Source organism: Polypterus senegalus, chromosome 12 (assembly GCF_016835505.1).
Source record: "Polypterus senegalus isolate Bchr_013 chromosome 12, ASM1683550v1, whole genome shotgun sequence".
NCBI classification, from domain to species: Eukaryota; Metazoa; Chordata; class Cladistia; order Polypteriformes; family Polypteridae; genus Polypterus; species Polypterus senegalus.
Genome location: NC_053165.1, coordinates 43,746,421 through 43,764,619, shown reverse-complemented (window position 1 = coordinate 43,764,619; position 18,199 = coordinate 43,746,421). Strand labels below are relative to the sequence as shown.

At 35.0% G+C, this 18,199-nt stretch overlaps 1 protein-coding gene across 3 annotated transcripts in view; it reads right to left on the bottom strand.

Moving 5' to 3' along the window:
• The window catches only part of tmcc1a (transmembrane and coiled-coil domain family 1a), a 156,573-nt gene that overhangs the window by 124,600 nt on the left and 13,774 nt on the right, over positions 1–18,199 (bottom strand). For 2 of the 3 annotated variants that reach the window (XM_039770989.1, XM_039770990.1), the window contains exons 2-5: positions 11,997–12,230; positions 5,788–5,870; positions 5,245–5,288; positions 123–844 (exon numbers count right to left, since the gene is read on the bottom strand). In XM_039770989.1, the coding sequence (XP_039626923.1) occupies positions 123–809 (687 nt within the window). In that variant the 5' untranslated portion in view covers positions 810–844; positions 5,245–5,288; positions 5,788–5,870; positions 11,997–12,230. The remainder of the gene's footprint in view (positions 1–122; positions 845–5,244; positions 5,289–5,787; positions 5,871–11,996; positions 12,231–18,199) is intronic. The other variant, XM_039770991.1, reaches the window with a different exon arrangement.

The window sequence follows — 18,199 nt, the reverse complement described above, 5'->3', positions numbered from 1 at the left end:
TAATACAAACCTTTGCATGTTTAAGGTTTAACTTTAAAGCATGCCAGTTATCAATTATATTGACTTTCCAACAACACAAAGTACCAGCACAGGACTTAAAACATAAGTAAAACAAGACTTACTCGTTCAGACTCATCACTAATGGGATAGCTGGAGATGACTTCGACCAGTGTAGAAGTATAAGAGGCATCTGTGGTAGATGAGGAACGTGGTCGGCCTGCCTGAGTTACTTCCTGGGAAGATTTTCTGTGAATTTGGGGACTTCCTTTGGGGGGCTCTGTTGAAGTCTTTGTGCGACGACTGTGAAGGCTTGTCCCTCTTTTCATCATGGGGGCACCTCGAATCTGCTGCAGCACTCTGTTCAAAGCTGTGGGATGGGTGGAAGTTTGGGGGACACTGTCAGTGTCAGATATAGAGCCATAGCTCTCCAGTGGATCAGAGATTAGCTCAGGAGACTCAGCTGCCCCTACAGAGGGGAGCAGTGGGAGTGTATCATGGGGTGAGACAGAGGAGCGCCTCCGCTGGTGCTGGAATAGCTGTTTCAAGCCTTGTCCAATTACACCAATATTCTCCAAGGCATTGTGGGTGATTTTGGACAAGGCATGCTCCTGATCAATTTGCCTTTTGTTGTCCTGTTCCTGGTACCTGCCTTCTGAGTCTGGCTCATCATGATTTTGTTCACTATTATTGTGCTCCATCAATGCAATACCCAATAGGACCAAGTCACAATTTTCATACAGGCAGACTCTTGTGAAGTGTAAACTATTAGGCCATAGGCTGGCACTCAATTTGGCCGTGAGCACACACATGCATCTGTGTGAGAGTTCAAATTCATGCTCATCTACTACAAAAGAAAATATAAAAAAATTATAAACATGCACTGCTTAAAACAAATAAACCTAATGCAGCATTTGTTGCAAGTATTAATGATGCATTAAATGAAAACATAGAAAAATATTGGCTAGTATTATTAAATTCCTCAAACAAAGATGAAGGACATTAACAAATTATTAAGTGGAGAGTTGGAGAAACCACACTCCAAGTCCAGTGCATGAAAAATGCCACATTCCCAACACCATTCCATACACTAAAATGCTATTACAAAAAAGTTGTGGGATGTGAGAGATACATTTTAGTAGGAATTTTAGTTTCAATATTACAAAGTACTGTTTTCTTTTCTTTCCAATTACAGATTAAAAAAAGAGAATTATATCTGCAAGTATGCATGAGTTTTGACATTGAAAAATGCACTTTCATTTAAAAAGGTTTTTTTTTTTTTGTTATTTTTATTCTATAATAAAAAATTACATCTAAACATTAAAGACCATTAATTGTTTGTCTCTTACAACAAATAATGCATCTATGGGAAACAAATGCTGCATGAGAAAAAAAAATAAGTCAAAATTTCTGATTTTATGTTTATAAGAAAAATTGTAGAGCAGTGTCTGCAATGGACCAAATCTGCTTAAATAATTATCAATTTAAAATAACAGTGAGTGTACCTAATTTAACACATGGTCTATAGATGATCAACTAAAACTTAAGAACTACTACATAAATGTCTTCCACTAAGTTTGGACAACCACAAAAAAAAGCTGTCCTCTATATCGTATTTATTAAAAATCTACACAGTACTTATGTCTTCTCTCGTATAAACCAAATGGTAAAAATCATTTAATAAATTAAAAAAAAAAATCACTATTGGTAAATTAAGCCCTTTGTTCATCCCTCATGTCAGCAGCTGTAAAGTAACTCTGTTTATTTTATTGCAAGAAATTCATAAGTAGAGCATCACAAATATGTTATAGCCTTTATTTAAAAGATTAATAAAATCTAGAAGTGTAGATTAGCCATTTTATTCAGCGTTATATCTTTAATTTGCTGATGCTAAATGATGAATATGTAAGAACTAAGAATAAATACTTGTCACTGTATTACAAGGTATAATGACAATAAACTAGACTGAATGATCCAGTACCAGTGACTTATAAATGTTGCCTCTTAAATGAGTTAAGTGTGATCATCAAAAAAGATCCACTTTAGAAAAAACAAATAAAATCAGAAATTTTGATTACATTCAAATACAAATCTAATTCAAACTTGCCATTAAGGACTCAGGAAGCATAGTGGCTAAATTAACAGACACAGTTTGAGATGCACTTGAGTTGAAATATTCATTGCAACAATGAATTTACAAAATTAGATTTTAATATAGAATATTAACATACAATTAAATCTAGCAAATGTAAATTAGAATCACCACTCGGTCTTTGGATCAGTAGCGGTTTGTAATGCACGGTGCTGGGGCGCCACCCCCTAACCATTTCAAAAACTCTACTTAAATTAATTAGGTAATAAGAAATAATAATTTAATTAATTTGTTTGCACAATGTACCTGGTGTCAGCACATGTCAACATCCATTAAAAATTGGTTCCAACTTGTATTTGTTTAATTTCTGTGTGAATACTTATACAGTATTTTCTGAGTGAAGGGTGCCAGCCAACATGAGAGTGTATCTAAGTCCTTGATCTTCTGGCAAGCAGGTGACCTGAGGCTGCCCTTCAATTGGTTGCTTTCAAATTTTTTCAGGTACGCAGACAAACTAGGAGTTGGCTAACTAGTTGTGGTGTAAGTAATGCCTTTTTTTGATTTCCCTGTTTACTGTTTCAGAGTATCAAGTACTGATGCACTATGGATAATGTCAGGGGTACGAGACATTTTTTGGAAAAATGCAAGTGGCATGAAAGTAGCTCAGTCATCTAGAACAGTGCTTTTCAACCAGTGTGCTGCTGCACAGTGGTGCATCATGCAAATAATACTGTAGCGCACCATGTTCTAAACCAGAGGGGGCAACCTCCTTGGGTGGTCGAACCACTCTAAAGAAGACAGGACTACCTGGAGAAGCCAGCATAATAGCAGCTCAGGAGAGAGAGAACTTCAGGTGCCTCTCCAGACTGCTAGAGCCTATCTGCTTGAGTGGGTGGCTACCAGCAAATCTCACAGGACCAATGGAGAGTGGGCATACCAGTTGCCTCTGAGACAGAGAGGAGTGAGCAAAGGGACGAAGAAGCTGGGAGATGCCAGTGTCAGAAACTGCTATGTCTGCTCTGCAAATGCTGTTCTCAGAGCTTTTTTTTTACAGGCTTCTCCGGTAGTCCCACCACTTCGAACAGCTGAGCACATGTATGAGATATAATATGTTTGTGGTTAGTATGATAGTGGTGCGCCTTAGGATGTTTTTGGTTACAAAAAGTGCACCACAAAAAAATAAAAAGGTTGGGTAAGACTGGTCTAGACATTAGCATGAGGCTACATATTTTTGGCAGGCTTAGTGAAATGGGTCTGTTTAATCAGAAAGTAACTGAGAAATTTTCAGGCAAGAAGGAAAGAAGGGTAAAATATATGTTCAATGAAATCTAGGTATCCTGATTGTAAAGTCAGAATAAGATTTAGGTTGGACTTGTCCTGTGCGTATAGTACAAGACATGTTGAGGGAAGAGTTACTTACAATGTGAATGTTTACCCAGGTAAAATAAGCCTGGCAAATTTGCACAGGACAGGGCAGACTGGCAGTAAGATATAACTCTGTGGGTGTGGTAAAAGATAAACTGGGATGTAAGACTTGAGAATAATCAGAAGACTAGTGATTGTATGATGTGGATTTGAGGAAATACAGTGGGAATGGCCAAGGACTGGGAAATCTATCAGCAGAGGCAGAATAATATTTAGATAGGAATTTTGCTATGGATGTGTTATAGGACAGATGAACATGCACATTATTGGAAGATTACAGAGCTGGGGATGTGTACATTATGTTTTGGGTTTGACAAAATGAGGAACTAGGCAAGTTGGAAAAGGAAAGGGCAATTTAGAGACAAGTGTAGTATAGAATTTGAGTGGTAGGTGCATCTGTTCTTTCCTCATTTATACGGCAAGTTATGGGAAGAAAAGGGGATTGTGAATGTGATGGACTGAAGTTTTGGAGCCCAGTATAAATGGGAAAGCTGACATCAGAATGGGCAGCATGGTGGAACGAGTATATTATATTTTATCCTGGATTTGTCCTATGGGTCTGGTACTGGACAGGCCAAGATGACACTATGATGAGGACCATAAAAGCATATGGAATGACCAGACAGATAGATATAAAAGGCAATATATAGCAGATATAAAAAGTCACTATAAGATAGATAGATAGATAGATAGATAGATAGATAGATAGATAGATAGATAGATAGATAGATAGATAGATAGATAGATAGATAGATAAATGCATTTCATCTCTAGGTTAATTTTACTACATTGAAATTAATGCTGAAGACTTCCTGACCCTGTCTGACATTTTAAACTGCTATTTTATAATATTTTCAAATTACTACTTGAGTACTTCACCATTAATTAATATTTTTTGTTTTGATTAGCACCTCTCATAGAAAGTGCCATTATAAGCAAACAAATTTATAATATTCTCTCGCTATCAAACTTATAGTACTAGATAACTTGAAATGTTTAGGGTGCATTTAACAAATAAGGAACAAGCAGTTTAAGTCAGTCAACAGCAACACACAGTCCACACTATTAAAGGGACTGTTTTATAAGTAATAAATAAAAGAAAAACAAAGTGCAAGGGAAGAACAGGTGGGTCTTTAATTTCAATTTGAACAACCTGGAACAGTACTACATGGAGTGAAACCAACAAAGCTAAATGATTATTTGCCTTAAGTTACAAAGACATTAACTGAAGATCTTTTCTACTTCTAACAGGTGTGTACACTGTACGCAGCAAAGGTACTCTGGAGTTTTAATTGAAAGAACTCTAATGTTAGAGCGGATAATAATAGCATGTGTAGAAAAGCTACCTTAGAATGAAAATAACAGTGTCTTTAAAAAAAATATCTAACTAAACAGAGAGGAAAAAGCAAAAAATGAAAGCTAAAAAATGTGAAAGGGTCAAGTCTGAAAAAAACATTTAGGAGTTCATACTCCCATCGGAAGCAATTTGTCCAAATGAATATATTTTTCCTCATCTCTCCTGGTATACCGGTACTATGGGAACAAAACAAAGCATTCTAACCCTCTTATAACACAGAAGTCTCAAATGTAAGGCCTTCTGGGTTTTATTACGCAGATAAGTCAGAAGCAAAAGTTTGGAATGCACTTTGACTTCCTGTGTCCTTGTTAAAAACATTTTGATAAAATTGCTTTTCAGGGTATTAAGCAGAAACTACAATGAAAGTACCTACCATCAGCTCACTTCAGTCTAGGGTTTGTGATTGTCCAGAGTCAGCTGCAAAAACAGAATGAAAATGTATGAGTTTGAAACAATAAACCTATGTAAAACTAATATAAATTTTAAAGGTAATGCAAAATTCTAACAGGATGAATTTAGATTTGTGTTTGAATATTGATTACTATTGACTTCTTTAGAGGATGAACATGCTGAAATTCCATGTTGATAGGCTGATTAAACTACATAATACTAACTGGATGGCTTAGCGTTATACCTTTCCTGACACTGATAACTAAGGAAGATTATTCTGCTTTGTTTTTAAAGATATGCTGACTTGTTTTACAAGGATAAAGCTGACCTGTGTTTCAAATCATCAGTAAGTGAATTGAATTTTATCATCAGTAAGAGAGTTGGACATGTCAAATTTTTGTAAAACAACATGCGAATGGACTAATGCAAAAAGATGATATGCCTAACATTCAAAACAGGGTATTTCTTTCTTTCCTTAAGAACATCCAGCATAACTGTATTTTCAAAATGTAATATTTAAATTTACCAGCATTGGCTGAAATCCTTGAGACATCAGTAGATAATCACAGCAACTATGTGTAATTGGTATGCATTCTGAGCTAGACTGCCCTATGGAAAAAATGATACAGACCATTAATCATTGAAGTTAGAATTAGTAAAGTCTGAAAAATACAGAACAAACATGTAGTCTCATAAAAATCTGTTAAAAATGGAAAAAAGTTAATCAGTTCATATTTTGCATAAGACACCATAATAACATAACATAATAAGGTCTCCTACAGCATTATTTTAACAAAAAATCTATTTCTACAAAAATGTTCCAGCATCACAAGCACTTGGAATAGTATCAGTTAGTACATACAGTACCTAAGACTACAAGAGCAGGCTATATGGTACATCTGGCTTGTTAAGTTAGCTTATAGCTGCCTTATTCATAGAGTATCACTAAATCCCTGGTATATCAGAGCTACAGTATAATCTTTAAAATACCTCTAAGAACAATTCTCCATAACAAGAATGTTTTCTGACGTTGAACATAATGATGATCTCACTAATGTTCTATTCAGAGGATTTATTTCTAAATCTTTCTCTCTCATTATGCACAGGGGAACTAAGTACTGAAGTAATTATTTCACACTGATTTTCCATTGTGAATTATTCAGATTTTAGATTGTTTATGTCTAGTTCCTAACCTATTCATCATCATTAGTCAAGAAGAAAGAAAGAAAGAAAGAAAGAAAGAAAGAAAGACCTGGATAGAATGCTATGCAATGGTAGATAATCATATTTTTGAAATACTCATTTTCTAACCTTTAAGATTTATTAAAGCAAGCACCTGATTTAAACAAAAAGAAAAAAAAACAACTGGACACTGAAGCATACCTTAGTGGTTTAGGTTTCTATAAAAGATAATACATATAATACATTAATGTAACAATATCAATGAATTATACAATTACTGTAGATCACAGAATAATAAATCATACTGATTAAAGTAAACTATATAAAATAATTTATGGAGTTAAAATCATGAATAAAAATGTAAATGTATATCCGACATCTATCATTAAGAAATGCTTCACACAAATCATAATGGGTCTGAAATATTTTTCTACCACTTTTCATCCTACAAAACAGATTTTACCTTATAGCATGATCAGTAAGTACAGTCTCAAGTACAACTTGACAAGTCTTTTAAGATGTTCTTCCTCAAATCTTAAAGAAATACTTTGACTTTCTAATCTAAACTTCAATAACTTAACACACAAAACTTAGCACACTCACTTAACTACACTAAGATGCAGTACTGTTGTTAATTAAGTTTTTCCAAACCAACTGAGTTTGGGATACTTTAACTTTTAATATGTCAAAAATATTAACTCTTCATTAATTCTGGGCAAGGAAAATCTGATTTATTTGATTTGAAACTGCTGTATAGCACATACAGGAAGCACGTTATATACCGAAAATAGCATTCACTAAGTTGTATTCTAAGTAATGCATGCATACCACTAAACCATAATTTAGCTCATGAGACTAAATATTTTTCATCTTGCCTCAGCAATTTATTGGAATATTGTTGACAGCTTTATCAGTGATATGGTTTTTACATTTTCATATCAAAAAATACCATGCTTATGCTTTTAGCTTCTTCCACCCTAATGGAAAAAGAAGAAACACATTCCCACTTTTCCATCACAAAAAATATGGGTATGCAATTTAGGGAGGTGTTGTTAGATTTATTTTAATTGTATACTGTTTCTTAGTGTCACATTAAAATCAGGGCAGTAATCTCAACCAATAACTAAGAATCAGAAATGTAAAATTTGAAGTATGTACTTGCACTTATTCATATAGATTTCTCAAAAAATTTTATTCTTGATATTGCCAAAATTATGTTTACAACATCTTTCTTACATATTTACTTGATGAAACTAAAGTTCCCATTCCACAACTTCTACTAAACATTTTCAAGACTACAATAATAATATATCCAACATTTTTTTCAAAAAACGCCTAGTGGGATGTATTAAATAAAATTTAAACAAATATATATTTTAGAGTGCAAAAAATTTATTTTTGTTTTTTTAAATATCAAATGTGTCTTAAATTATTTTTTCTGAGATACAAGTGTTCATTACTAGCTCATTAGGTTCTTCTGTCATTAGTTGAAGTAAGCCTGACTTCATTAAATGAGCAGTTGACTTTGCCACTACACTAAGAGTGCTTTCAGGATCAACTTTTTGTATGCACAAAAAGTTTCCAAGAAGTGGTGTATCCAAAGCACTAAAACATGTTTTGCTTTTGTGTATCATGAAAACTGATAGGATGGCTGCAACTAAAAAAGAATCAAGACAAATAAACATCAAAAACATTTTATCAAAGTTAGCTGTGAGTTTATATAACACTAATTTAACCTGTTTAAATATTAACATTAGAACATGGCCATGTGAAAACATCATAAACTTACAACTTTTTCTTTTCATTCAGATTTTTCCAGGGAAACCTGATACATAAACAAACCAGCAACATCAATACAAAATGCATCTATTGGTCATCTTTGCTGCTTACATAGCAGTATCTTTATCCATCTCAAAAGCCCATATCGGTATTTTTGCATAATTGTCTTGATTGGCATTTGTATACAAAGACTGGTTTGTCACATATGTGCTAATTTAATACTGATCTATAACTTTTAACAAAGCTACTCTAAAAATCAGATAATAAGCTATGTAAGAGGGTAACATTTACAACTATAAATAAAAATAAACATAGCTGTAAATTTTATGAAGGACAAAAACTTTGCCCATTTTGTGTTAAAAAACCGCTTATTAGAATTCACTGAATTTTAATGACAGTTCTCAAAACCTCCAGACATGCCTTGTTTTATTATTACTCTGTAAAGTGCCTGAGCATGGGAAAGGCGCAATAAAAATAAAATGTATTATTATTATTATTTATTTTTTTTTAGACATTCAAAGGAATGCAAAACATAAAATGAAACGTAATTTTAAATCTAACCAATATGTGAAAAAGTGTTAATCCAAGTTCAATAAAATAGACAAAACAGCTTATGAATATGACTGATTACAATAATAAATATTCAGCCAATAAAAACTTCCAGACCTGAATGTGCAACCGATGTTTGAAGACTTACACAAAAAACACATCACAGGCTACAAATAATTAAACATGTCAACTTTCATAACTGAGTTTAAAAAAACTGCACAATCATCATCAGATACAATCACTGAATCTTCACACATTTTCAACAGCACTACATTTTAACAGTGAACTTATTTCATAGGTTTACCTCACAATTCTACACAACATTATCAAATTAGCAGAGATGGTTGTCCTTCTGGAAGGTTCTCATCTCTCCACAGATGAGCTCTGGAGCTCTGACAGAGTGACCATTTGGTTCTTGGTCACCTCCCCGACTAAGGCCCTTTTCCCCCGATTGCTCAGTTCAGATGGCCGGCCAGCTCTAGGAAGAGTCCTGGTGGTTTTGAACTTCTTCCACTAATGGCTGATGGAGGCCACTGTGCTCATTGGGACCTTCCAAGCAGCAGAAATTTTTCTGTAACCTTCCCCACATTTGTGCCTTGAGACAGTCCTGTCTCTGAGGTCTACAGACAATTCCTTTGACTTCATGCTTGGTTTGTTTTTTTGCAGAAACATCTCAAGGATGATCAGGGGAAACAGGATGCACCTGAGCTCAATTTTGAGTGTCATGGCAAAGGCTGTGAATACTTATGTACATGTGCTTTCTCAATTTTTTTTATTTTTAATAAATTTGCAAAAATCTCAAGTAACCTTTTTTCACGTTGTCATTATGGGGTGTTGTGTGTAGAATTCTGAGGAAAAAAATGAATGTAATCTATTTTGGAATAAGGCTGTAACATAACAAAATGTGGAAAAAGTGATGCGCTGTGAATACTTTCCGGATGCACTGTATATACAAATCTCTAACTTACTTAATCCCGTACATTTTCCAAACATTAAAAACTAATTAAGTCTGAAAGGGTGGAAAAAGGTGGTTATCGTGTACAGGTGCAACAGATAAAAACTTCTCCACCTTGAAGTGCTTCCTACATTGGTTTCAAATTCTGAGTGAATGAAGGACAATTGGGTTGTTAGTATATTGACAATAACTTGTATTTACTGGGGTACAAAGCAAGGCATATAAAGCAGTTCTGCGTTATTTTATTTCTATTGTGGACCAAGCCTGTTTATATTCATCTATTTTTGTCAATGTCCAGGTTTTTATAGCTTGCATATTTGCCGCCCAGTAATAAAACTGAAACTTCGGTAGTGCCATGCCACCTTCTGCTTTAGGTTGTTGCAGGGTTGTCCTTTGGATGCGTGGATGTTTTGAATTCCAAATAAATGGGGTTATGACTGAATCTAATTTCTTAAGAAATTATTTGTGAGTGTATATGGGGATGCTTTGAAATAGAAAAAGAAGCTTGGAAAGGGTATCCATCTTCACAGTGTTGAGTTTTAAGAGCTGGAAAAATCTAAATTCAAAAGATAAGTCATAAAGAAAAAGCAACAGTAAGAGATATAATTGGAAATATCTGCAGAGGGTGTATGGATCACACAATTCCAACAATCAATAACTGTTTTAGTAAGAAATAGGATGAAGCTTACAAGGCATACTCATCCTCTTAAAGCATAAAGAGAGAATGCTTAGTATCAGTGGGGTATTACATGGCTTCATATGAACAAAGGTGCAGTTGCATAAGTTTAGAGGACACTTCTTCATGCCATGTTAACTTTGAAATTACTGCTTGTCTAGAAGTTAAGAGCTAACATGTTGCACTATCTTTGTATACAATATTCAATTGGGTCCTCTACTTCCAGTTAGAGAGACCCTAGACATTTCACTTCGGAAACACCATCTCCAGAATCATAACACCAAGCACTGGTATGTACTCAGGCAACCTCTGTTCACTCTGCTGACTCACGACTGTATGGCTGTGTACAGCTCTAACACCATCATCAAGCTTGCTGATGATATAACGGTTCATCAAGAACAAGGGGATACAGTTGTAAACTTGTTAAGGGTTAATTTTACACAAACTTTAGTTTTTTTACACAGAGAACTATAGACACCTGGAATAGCTACCAAGTAAAATGGTAGACAGTAAGACTTTATGGACTTGCAAAACCAAACTTGATGTTTTTTTAGAAGATTTAAGTGGAAAGGACTTGTGAGCTTTGTTGGGCTGAATGGCCTGTTCTCATCTAGATTGTTCTGATGTATTGATGTACTATTTTGTGCAAAAGCTTTATGTTTGCTTTGTAGAGGTTAAACAGGCTTACAATTTGGTATGGAGAGAGAGAGACTGTGGATGATAATGAGAAGATATGGTATACCAAAGAAGATTATTAAAGATGGTAATCAAACTGTATGAAGATGTGTACATGAGAACTGAAAAAGAGAGGTCTCAACTGGTTTGGATTCAGGAAAGGACTAAAACAAGGATGCCTTCTGTCACCATGTTTGCTCAACGTGGCAGTGGACCATGTACTGAGGGAGGTTGATGAAATAGGTAATAATGGCAGACTAGATATCAGTGGACCACTGGTAAGAGATCATCAATACAAGGACAATACAGTACTCTTGGTAGTGAGTATAATGGAATTAGTACAACTGTTGAGCAGAATTTCTTAAGTTAGAAAGAGGACCTTGGAGACACAGGGACATCAAACTGTAGACAAAATAAAGAGTCTATAATGCAGCAGTAATGCTGGTAGCCTTTTATGGAGCTAAACGTTGGGAATTTAGACATGCAATTAAGAGAAGACTGGATGTGTTTTTAATGAAGGTGCTTCAGACAGAGTATGGGATTAAGATGGCCAAGAACAATTAGTAAGGAATATGTGCAAGAAAAGAGGAGTCAGGCGGAGCTGAGTGAAATAGGCATACTGAGAATGATAAGATGAGCAGGACATGTATGGCACATGGATGACTCAAGGACAGCAAGAAGAGCAGAAAGATGGCTTCTGGTAGGAAGGAGAAGAACATGAAGGTCAAGAAAGAGTTAGAAAGTTAAGGGCATAGACGAAGCACAAGGCAGAGCAGCAAAACAAAAAATTTTCACCTATTCATTTTCCTAAAAAAAAATCCAATAAAATAATTAAGTACAAGACCATTTCCATTTTTGTACTGATATCAATGAAACATCAATTTCTAAAGAAATAAAAAAATGCAGGTTTCAACCTTACCATGTATGTTGACCAGAGGGAACTTGGTTGCATAGGTAATAAGGAGAGATGCAAGAAATCTAAAGGCAGACTTCAGATGCTTAACCAAAACAAAAATGCTCAAAGTAACAAGCCTTCAGAAGTGAGTTCCATCAAAGATTCTGTCCTTTACAGGCTGAGAGGAAGCAGGGCTTGGAATTTGGAAAGAAAATCCAGTATAGACTTCTTTAATACCTTCTTTTTTTGCTATTGCTTCTGCAAAGAGAAAAAAAACAGTAAGTGAAACAAACAAAAAATTAAACAAACTAATTTAACTTCATTTAACCAAAAATATTGATGTGATCTGCTAACAATAAAAAAGATGGGATAACTTATTGTAGTACATTTAAAGGTACATTAAAGCGCAGGTATAACTTGAAAAATTAAGTAATGCACTACAAGTTGAATTGATGTTAATATACACAAAATAATAAGTCAATATCCTAACAAATTAATTTTGTCATGAAAATACACACAATGTTTTCTGTGTTTATGCTAATTTTTCATACATTTCCACATTACATCCTGAAACCTTGACCCTTGTTATCGATCTAGCTAATATTTTAATTGATAGCTTCAAATAATATAGCTTGCAACACAATTACAACAGACTCTCATGTTGTAACAAAGCATGGACATTCTCATAATTTCCCAGCCATGTTCCCAACCAACACTGCGAAACTAGAGCCCCCACGGGTCATAAAACATCCATGCTAGTATATAGTCTGAGACATGTTTCATTTTTTTTAAACATAATTTTTGTACACTATTATATTATACTTGAGCCAATACTTAACACATCCCTCAACAACCTAAACAACACATTCCATTTATAATCTGAGTGTCTTCAACAGTTCTTCTATTCTTATGACCAAGCAATTTAGAAGAAAGATTTCTTCTATTATTTACTCATATTCAGGTTTAGCTAAGCACAGGGTGATCAATAAATCTGGGAGATGCCATTCTGTTATAGGGATTTTTTTCTTTTCACTTTTTAAATATTACCATATTTCATAATGTAACAGTAGAAGGCCTTATTTCCTCCTCTCATTTCTACAGTTAACAATCAAGCATAAGGGTAACACGGCAAAGAATTCTAGGAACAGTATAACCAAGGACCGTACATAGCAAACAAAAAAGATATTTTCCTCTGCCCCATCAGGACAACAGTAACAACCAGTAGCTAGTACTGGTAGTGAAACACAACCATAAAGTGTCATTGTTAAAATATATACTGTACTACTGTATATAATTGTTTGAATTGTTCCATTGTTTTTTCACCACTTTTATTTTCTGGATGGGTTCTGCCATAATGTGAATGACCTTGTGAATGATTCATTACACTAACTATAGCATCTTTTCCTCTGATCTGTTAGTGACGAATTAGCCAACACGATAACATACAACAGTCATGTATGTGTGTCCATCAGCACAATGCTAAATGAGTAGTTCTGGGTGCCTGCAAATGAGACTGTAGGCTGAAGTATTGACCTGGCTTCTCAAGGAACCCAACATAATTCCTTACAATTTGGGTGCCAAAGAGTTTGGGTACTAAGATGCTGTAGAAAAATAACTTAATTTTTTTTTTTTTTTTTTACGCATGAATCCTAAACATTGTTTTTAAACTGCAAGCCACTGTTTTGGGTTTTCTCTGCAAATACTTCAGCTAATGAGAATGAAGAGGGCAGGACATGCTGGGAGCTGTACCTAGAATAGTGAAAAGTTGCACGTTGGAAAAAGGCAGTTAAAAAAAAGAGTTAGTGAGGTTAAGAAGGATCTCAAAATTGTTATTGTAATTCCACTAAAAGTATAAAAAGTAAAATCAGACATATTGTAATTTTCAGTGGCCATTGATAATAGCCATAAGTAAACTACTTCTCTGTTTTTTGTGATCAAAAATTTTTATTTTACATCCAATAAGGCATCACTTATGCACCACTGCATAAAAGCAAATATGAAACGTACAATAAAAATAAAAATGTCAGGTAAATCAAACGTAAAACAAAAAATAACTGTATGGATTATATTTTTCAGAATATTTGTCCATACGGTAAATATTTTTGACAACGTGTTTTACTGAAATTACACATTACCTGAATTACCCAAGTTCCACATAGCTTTCTGGACTGGAAAGACTTTATATACCACACAATTATCATTACTGAGGAGATTAAATTATTTGATATTTATCTATACCGTGTTACTGTTCAGTTTTTCTTTAGATGCAAGTTCTATAATAAGCAGAAAATAATTGTAAACCACAACAAGCTCATAACAAAATAACTGCATTAATCAGAATACGTTGTGAAAAAAAATATCAGTAGGTAGGCTATGATGCACTAAAATAAGCAAAACAAGTCTAAAAATTATCAAATTCCCCATCTAGCAGAGGTTTGTGAGCAGAATTATTATAACGTTGCTAATATAAACAATTTGTTGTCCCAGGTGGAATCATGTAAACTATTAAAAATCAGTTAAAACTAATGGACAGTGCCAAATTCAACCATCTAGAAACATCCTGAGGGATCAAAATTAAGTGACTTTGTATTTATATATCCATACTTCTTAAGTTTTGAAATGGAAGACAGCTTGGAACATGTGTCACACCAATTCTATTATTCCTCGCATGAAATAATATAATAAGTAAACGACACGATACATCTAATAATTACAAGCAGGTATTGGACAGGTGTAAGTACAAAAGATTAATTAATGAATAAGTCAATCAATGCTGTCCTTTTCAGCAGTAAAACTGGCTGCGTGTCATGTCTTTTGATCAAAGAACTTTTATGTTGCATAATGCCTTTATATAGTAAAGAGCACTTTATAAGTACAAATATTTAGTACAACTTTTTATATAGATCTAATTAGTTCTACTTAGTTAAGTGCGGTACGGTGGCACAGTGGGTGGTGCTGCTGCCTTGCAGTTAGGAGACCCGGGTTTGCTTTCCGGGTCCTCCCTGCATGGAGTTTGCATGTTCTCCCTGTGTCTGCATGGGTTTCCTCCCACAGTCCAAAGACATGCAGGTTAGGTGCACTGGCGATTCTAAATTGTCCCTAGTGTGTGCCTGGTGTGTGTGTGTGTGTGTGTGTGTGCGCACCCTGCCCGGGGTTTGTTTCCTGCCTTGCACCCTGTGTTAGCTGGGATTGGCTCCAGCAGACCCCCATGACCCTGTAGTTAGGATAGAGCGGGTTAGATAATGGATGGATGAATACTTAGTTAAGTGGCAGATTAACTGATGTACGTAAAGTCAGACAATGTGTCATACTGGAAACTAAACTGGCAAGTGGCAAACAAGTGGTTTTGAGACTAGTTCCCTATCCACTTCACTACAATGCCTGCACTTGTCACAAGTTGGGTTTCCAGTTTGCTGTCAAGGAATTAATATCTTCTGAAAGTCACTAGCTATGCACATAAACACCCACTTCATTCTCTTATGCTGCAAATGATGAACTCATGTTGACAGCACTAATCAAATATCACCTGTACAATCTGTGCTAGAGAAACATAGTGCCTTCATTTTTAAGACTAGTTATTTAGCACATTTTGATAGCCAATGGCTATATAGTTAATACCTGTTATGTCTCTTTTCACCACATAATATAAACATAGATTTCAATCACCCTAAACTAAGACTCTCAAATCAGGCAACATACATTTCATAAGGAGGAAATTATATTCATCATATTAATGTTCTACAGTACATCTGGATAGCATCAACAAACAAATTACTAAAAACTGGTACCTAGAAATGCTACCACTTTCCTAGGGTTGTGACCTAGACACTAAAATAACTTTAGGAAATCTCCCAATACCCAATACTGCTGGTTTACTGTGAAATTCAAAGAAAGTCAATTGTTTAGCGCATGTATAAAACTAGAAAGAAGAAATTAATTGGTTAAGATTGAATATGGCCCTTTGTGATAAGGTCCACCTTACAAACTGAACTACATATAAGCTTGTTAGACGGACTTCCAATTACCAAAACTTAATAACAGTAAAGTTAGCTAATTTTAACTTATTAATTACATTCCATCAGCAACAGCAAAATACTAGTTTTATTATAGCAGCTTCATGCTATACGTGCCAAATTAATATAATCATAACATGTGAAAATAATGTATTAATGTGCAGTGTTTTAAATGTATAGTTCAAATTAGGGAAGCATGATACATCAGACAACATATTGAAATCAGGAGTCCCTATGGACTATGATGTTTGCTGATGACATTGTGATCTGTAGCGATAGTAGGGAGCAGGTTGAGGAGACACTGGAGAGGTGGAGATATGCTCTAGAGAGGAGAGACATGAAGGACAGTAGGAACAAGACAGAATACATGTGTGTGAATGAGAGGGAGGTCAGTAGAATGGTGAGGATGCAAGGAATAGAGTTGGCGAACGTGGATGAGTTTAAATACTTGGGATCAACCGTACAGAGTAATGGGGATTGTGGAACAGAGGTGAAAAAGAGAGTGCAGGCAGGGTGGAATGGGTGGAGAAGAATGTCAGGAGTGATTTGTGACAGACGGATATCAGCAAGAGTGAAAGGGAAGGTCTACAGGACGGTAGTGAGACCAGCTATGTAATATGACCAGAAAGCAGGAGACAGAGCTGGAGGTAGCAGAGTTAACAATACTAAGGTTTGCATTGGGTGGAACAAGGATGGATAGTATTAAAACTTAGTACATTAAGTTGGACAGTTGGGAGACAAAGTCAGAGATGCGAGATTGTGTTGGTTTGGACATGTGCAGAGGAGAGATGCTGAGTATATTGAGAGAAGGATGCTAAGGATAGACCTGCCAGGCAAAAGAAAAAGTGAAAAGGCCTAAGAGAAGGTTTATGGATGTGGTGAGACAGGACATGCAGGTTATGGGTGTAACTGAGCAAGATGTAGAGGACAGAAAGATATGGAAGAAGATGATCCACTGTGGCAACCCCTAACAGGAGCAGCCGAAAGAAGAAGAAGAAGATTCATTTTTATTATGCTGTGTTGAAGATTTGAGGATACATTAGTTACAGTATATGCTACAGAAGGGAGACATGTGAGTATCACAAATGTCCCTGAGTTATACTTTGGTCTGACCATTTTTAGAATGAATGCAAGTGACAACAAATTAGCACAATGCAACACTTATTAAAATAAATGTCTTCAGATTAAACAAAATGTAACCATTTAACTATCTCACTTCCATCCATCCATCCATTATCCAACCCGCTATATCATAACTACAGGGTCACAGACTAGCTCACTTACAACTGATAAAATGTTAGAAATGAAATAAATGGAGAGGGTACATTAACAATACTTAAAATATTTCAAAGGTTGTAGTGGACTCACAAAACTACTACCTTAACGCATTGTCTAATACAAAAGAAACTGAAAACATTTTCAGTCATGTCAAGCACTGAGCTGAGCATGTGATACAGCAGCAAATGGAAACATTTTCACTCATTCACTATAATCACAAATGCTGCACAAGATCCTCCAAAACAGGATATGCCGAGAAAGTGGAAGGGCACCTGTATAAGATGTGAAAATGAATCAGACACTTGGTGTATACTGAAAAGATTTGTCCCCATTAGTACCACCACAAGTCAAAAGTCACCAAGTGAAAATATGATTAAAGATGACTCAGGAACTAAATTTCTTCTGTTGCTGCTGCTACTGCTGTGACAGAGTAGTTTAGAGCAATTGGCAGCATGAGTTAAGACCGCGCGGTTAAAACAACAAAAACACAAGCTTAGAGACCAGAAATAAGCAAAATTCACTATAAACCTCTATACCTCATCCCAATGATCACAGACCAAAAAAAAAAAAAGTCATGAAAAAATTCAGAATTTCAAATATCGCAAAAGCAACCGAATATTATAAGAAGAGGCAATTACAGTACGATGTTAAAAATTCAGTCACTGGGGTGAGCCACAGCAGAAAGTCTATTGGAATATGTTTAAAGAGCTGCCGGGCAGCACAGAAATTCAGTCAGTATAACAGCTTACTCTAACAGAAGAAAAATTTTAAACACAACACAGTAAAAATAAATCTCTATTCATTTACATAAAAATATATTTGAGTCTTTTTTGTACAAGATCTGTTCAGAACTTTTTTTTTTTAAATATGGCAAGGGACATTTTCCAATTTGTTTCCTAACTACAAGAGCATTTTCGCCAATGCAACTAGCTCTTC